General features: G+C 32.3%; 1 protein-coding gene across 1 annotated transcript in view; it reads right to left on the bottom strand.

Moving 5' to 3' along the window:
* LOC107625020 (serine/threonine-protein kinase tricorner) overlaps positions 592-5,759 on the bottom strand; it is a gene marked incomplete in the record, with an annotated part of 8,873 nt that continues 3,705 nt past the window's right edge. The window contains 11 exon segments of the mRNA XM_016327537.2: positions 592-1,173; positions 1,320-1,376; positions 2,395-2,479; positions 2,717-2,764; positions 2,874-2,987; positions 3,075-3,206; positions 4,158-4,242; positions 4,552-4,631; positions 4,834-5,041; positions 5,371-5,612; positions 5,710-5,759. Of these exon segments, the coding sequence (XP_016183023.1) occupies positions 1,031-1,173; positions 1,320-1,376; positions 2,395-2,479; positions 2,717-2,764; positions 2,874-2,987; positions 3,075-3,206; positions 4,158-4,242; positions 4,552-4,631; positions 4,834-5,041; positions 5,371-5,612; positions 5,710-5,759 (1,244 nt within the window).

Below are 5,759 nucleotides of genomic sequence, written 5' to 3'. Positions count from 1 at the left end.
ATTAATATTAAAATTAATTATTAATATAAAATATATATTAAAATATAAAATATACATTTAAAATAAATTACATAAATACATAATAATTAATTTATTAACTGATTTTTTATATGCATATTGTTTTTCTAAATAACTTTTATTGAACATCAAACATCAAAATCTTTAGAACCATCTTGACGGTTAAGTTTGATGATGGAGTTTTAAGGAAGTTGAACTTAAAATCCACTCCTTTCGCACTGGAAACTTTTATATTCCTGTTAATTAATCTCAAAAAAGAATTTACATTGAACGAAATCTTCTTGAAAAAAGACATTATCCTCTAAAATAGCTAACCCAAACACACACACACACTAAGTTGAATTGGAGAAATAACATAACAATTTCTGAATTTGAATTAAAATGATAAATAAATAAAGTTTCTCATACAATAAGCCTCAAATGTAACAAGGGCAGGTGACGTTTAGGTTTTCTCTTGAAAATACAATTTCTTACCAATTTGACTGATGATTATAAGAACTTAGTGCAAAAGATGAATTAAAATGGTGCACCAACAATAATAATAATAATAATAATAATAATAATAATAATAATAGTTAACAAGTTACAGATTTTAGAATTTAAAAAAAAAATAATTCACAAATGTCAAGTTCAGCACAATTAACATGCCAGTCATTGCACTCCAATGTTATAGTGGGACAAAGGCTTTTGCTATCATCAATGTAAAAAGAAAAACATGAATATACATTGGTATCCGGTATTCACTGAGACACTGACATCGACAGGTATCAGTTTTACTCTCTAACATATTTTGACAATGCATACTGTAAGATTTACAATTCAATTTGTAGTAGCCACTGAAAAACAGCACTCATCTCAAGCCACCTTGAGATAGAGCACTTTGATCTTCAAATTTTCCTCTTAAACCATTAGTTATGTAATATAGCATCAAAAGTGATTTTAAAACATGTAACTGGTCAAAATGCTAGGGCATGAGTTATGTATGGCTCCAACATTACTATTGACTTGTTTGTTATGACTTAGGAGAAATCCTCTTCTCACTGTTAGATACCTCTAATTGGGGTGGCAAGAGCTTCATAAAGCTTCCTTGAGAAGATTGTCTGGTTGAAGATGTTTCAGGAACTTCAGATAATTCTGATATCTCTGAATCAGACTCTGTCACAATCAGCATGACAAAATTTATGGTTACATTGCAAGAAACAGAAGGGTATGATACAAAAAACAAGAGAAAAAAATGGAATAAATGAAAACAGTGTTTGAATTTTGAAATAATTAAAATGGTCACAGAAGAAAGAGCCTACCAAAGAGTGACTTAATGGATGGCCTATTTGTTTTGTTCTGTTTCCTCTTTAGTTCAGCTGCAAAATAAGTGGATAGCAAGGTCAAGAACGAAGGCTTGTCTCCAAGGAAATCAAATTCAGGAGTTTATCTAAGTTATTGGAGCTTAGGTAATAATAAATTATAATATAAATAAATCCATGATGAAACCCTAAATATAAAAATTCATTTTGCAATATCATAATGACATAAAAATTAAAATAATAAAAACTAAAAGATCTTTCCTTTAGGATGATAACATATGAATCAGCAAGCATATACACCGAAACCCAAAATATCTTTATCTTTTCCATATAGGCCTACCAACTTGGGCTTTGCATTCTGCCTGAAGCATGCCACCCAATTGATTTGAATTGCAATATTATATTTTGTTTCAAGGTGGGAAGAATAATACAATATCATACAAGCTTCTTAACATGAAGTTCTGGACCAAATCTTCCACATTGGTTGGTTATTCCAAAAAGGTTAACCTAGACCTATTTACTAGTAATTTTGGTTGGACAACTAATGCTTTTAATAGTTTCTTCTCTGATGACAAGATTTTTATTTAGTTACCTATTAGAAGGAATAGTGATCTTCCAGTTCCACACACTTGTATATTTATCAAGGAGAAAATTTAAACTCTATGCTTCAAACAACAGACGAGCATAGAAATAAAGGAAATTGTATGCAGTTGAACTAGCTAGTTGATATGACTTCAACAGTTAAGCTTAATAGAGAATATGCTATTTTGAAGTGATCTTTTTCCTCTTATGGAAATGAAGGAGGAATCACTGATGTAGTCATTTAGAAACTAATGGTAAGATAATTAGACAGAAACGGCTAATCATGTTAATGATTTTTAATATATTGAACCATTCACTGAGTGTATCTAAAGAAACATCCTAACCAAGAGTTCCTTATTCATAATTCAAATGCAAACATTAATATCCCTTTTTTTTGGGAAAAAAATCTCAAATAAGCATTCTAATTAAAGCAGACTTCATCAACATAATAAATTAATATGAATAAGTGAAAAGAAAAGAAATAGCAGTTTACCCATCCCAGGAACTTGATAGTCGTTGACAATTTCAAAGTTCTTGTATGTGTATCCAACAAAATTCAAGTCCTTAGATGAAAGCATCTGTAATGAACAGACAAGCAAGACAAAAGAATAAGAAAAAGGAAACGGGGAGTGGGAAAATATCTGTAATGAGAAATCAATAACTAATATACTTTGTTCTTCCGTATACTGCCAGGTACCAAAGCATTATTAAAACAACATAAGACATCATCAACCAACAGAATGTTGAGCAGATGCTAAGCTGATCCTACGGATAACTTGATAATTTCCAAGAGAGAAGGTAATAACTAAGTTTACCTTCCTCCACGGACCATGTCTTGATGATGATTGAGTTTGGATGTCTGACTGCAGATGCAAAAGGTAAAAAGAGAAAAAATCAAATAATGTGAATGGGCTTAGGTAAGTGGCAACACAAAATAAGGGAGTTTGTGAAATCACATAAATAGTCAAATACCTCTTCAAACTTCTCAAAGTTCTGAGTATCTAGCTCATTATTTACTTCTGGAATAAATGCAGCTTCTATTTGATACAGCTTATCCCATTCAACACCATTGAAGAATGGGTGAGCCTGGAGACAACACAAAAGATAACCTATATATCCAGATACATAATATAACAAATCTAAGAATCTAGAAAAGGACACACCGTACAACACCTTTATTTCATCTGCACCTTTGGACCCCAACCTGTGGTTTACATTGCACAGAAGTTTACAAATTAGATCTTTAGCCTCTCGGGACAGCCTTGCTTCTTCGGGAAATTTCAAGTGAGATCTCCAGTTTACTATCTGCATAAATCCAGAAACTGATGAATGGTTCCTATATCTAATACACCCTCGTGCAAGAGCCTACTCCGGATTTGAAGCATGAGTAATTAACATGCATATGCTAAAATTCAACTTTTTTATTAGAAAAATGGGTTGGCAAAAGTTGAATCTAGACCTCTTGGATAGAGAAGTAGAGGTTTTGACACAATATTACAAAAGCTCAAATGATAGGTCAAGAAACATGAATGGTTTTTATATCTTCTTTTGTAGATAAGAAAAAAGAATCTCATCAATATGAGAAGAAACAACAACAACAAAGCCTTATCCCACTAGGTGAGGTCGGTTATAATGAGAAGAATGATAATATAAATTAGGGATCAGGGTTCCGCTGTACAAAAGAATAAAAACAAAAGATTTATTTATAAATTATAGCTTTCCAATCTCTCAACATATCTGAGAAGGAAAGTCCCCTTTAAAGATCATGAAGTTTATACCAATAGATGCTAGGCAGCTAATCCTATCCCATAAAACATGCTTATAAGAAAACCTGTCATTGAAAGCATGTGCACTACGCTCCAACCAAATAGTTCAAATAGTGGCAAAAATTGCACTATGCCATAAATATTGTCAATGAATGGTTTTCACTTTTCATATCTAAAAGTACAGATTTTTAACTCTCAACCGACAAGCAACATAGAAGGGAATCAGATGACATAGCAAAACATGCCTCATGGCAAGAAAAAAAAATCTGCCAAACAGCCAAAGGAATAAGAAAAAGATAAAATGCTTTCAGCACTGTCACTGCTAGCCTATTTGATGTGATAACATTTCCTAACACAGCAGTATAAGCAGTATAAATTGCATTTGATTAGAAGTCGAAAGAGAATTATCAATTTAACTTAGAAGTATACTACAATGGTTTATAACAGTAGTGAAAGAAAAAAAAGAGTAGTTTTCTATCGCAAAGAATACCTTCCTACATGTTGTCATCGGATCATCAGAATAAAATGGTGGATATCCTACCAGCATCTCATACATAATAGCTCCAAGTGACCACCTGTGAATATTATAGCCATCATTGTCAAAATAAAACATATAACCCTTAACCTTATATCACTTATTCCAAAAACATAAATGAAGAAAATCCAACATGCTTTGAGAAGACTTGAAAGAGGGGGAAAAAGCAAAGGGCAATGTTACAAACGGTGTCATGTGTAAAGAAGTTAAGAAATTTGAATCCCAAACTAGGGTGAAATTTTTCTTAAAGACTTCCCAGTAATGAATCAAATGAATAATGATGCTATGATACACCATACATATCAGGCAGAAATGAACATTAGAAAATATCAACATGAAAAAAACTCACCAATCACATTCCATTCCATAACCTTTCTTCAATAGAACTTCTGGAGCAATATAATCTGGTGTACCAACAGTGGAATAAGCCTGCAATGTTATGCATTCCTTATTACACAGAAAGTACGTAAACGGGAATAAAACTATAATCTGCTGTTTGATAAGTGCAAATGATCAATGCAAAACTTCAACCTTTGACCAGATCATAAGTAAAACAACCATACCTTTCCAATTACACACTGTCACAGACTAACAAATAATAGATTGCGATAAAATAAAGCAGTGAACTTACAAGTGTCCTCCTGTTCTGTTGCCAGTGTTGTAATTGTTCTCGCTGTGTGCGTTTTGAAATAACACGTTCATTAGATCCATTCACATTCGGAACCACAGAAAAATCCCCTTCTGCAATTGTACTACAATCTAATGGTTTACAAAGTCCAAAATCAGACAGTCTCAAGTGTCCATATCTATCCAGTATTAAGTTGTCAGGCTTGATATCCCTGCAAAGCAATATTGAAAAAGATATATTCATATTTATACTTTACAACAGACTAGAGTTGCTCTAATTTTAAAAATTATGAAATATGCATAAACATAAACGGGACTTCATTGATCTAAGTATTTCAGCATTAAATCCTTTTCACATGATGTGGATGGGTAGCAATCATGATAAGCCTTATAATTCTAACATTATCTATCAAGGTAACTTGGGAGTTATATCAAGCTCCAATGTTTCATTAGAAGCTAATCATACATAAGAAAGTTAAACATAGTATAATTGAGGAAACAAGAACCTTTTGAAAGCAAATAATGAATGAGATCTACATACCTATGTATATAATTGTGTTTATGTATAGATTCAATAGCCAGAATTGTTTCTGCTACATAAAATCTGGCTTCATCTTCTGTCAAGGTATCCTTTCTCATAAGCAGTGTCATCATATCCCCACCTGGAAGGTACTCCATAATAAGATATAGATGCTCATCATCCTGAAAAGAACAATACAGTTTGACTATGCAATTGCTGTCAACCTCAGCAAGTAGATTCCTTTCAGCTCTGACATGTTCAACCTGACAATTTACAAAATAATGAATGATACACTGACATAAGTGTAAAAAATCATATTCAATAGGAGAGAATAATCTAGCAAGACAAATGACAACAAACCTGGCCTCTGCGAAGCATCTCTGATTTCTTTAGCTTTTTCATTGCATAAA

The sequence above is a fragment of the Arachis ipaensis genome, chromosome B02, assembly GCF_000816755.2.
Source record: "Arachis ipaensis cultivar K30076 chromosome B02, Araip1.1, whole genome shotgun sequence".
Taxonomy (NCBI): Eukaryota; Viridiplantae; Streptophyta; class Magnoliopsida; order Fabales; family Fabaceae; genus Arachis; species Arachis ipaensis.
The sequence above is the reverse complement of the archived record's forward strand: the minus strand, read 5'-3'. Positions and strand labels throughout refer to the sequence as shown.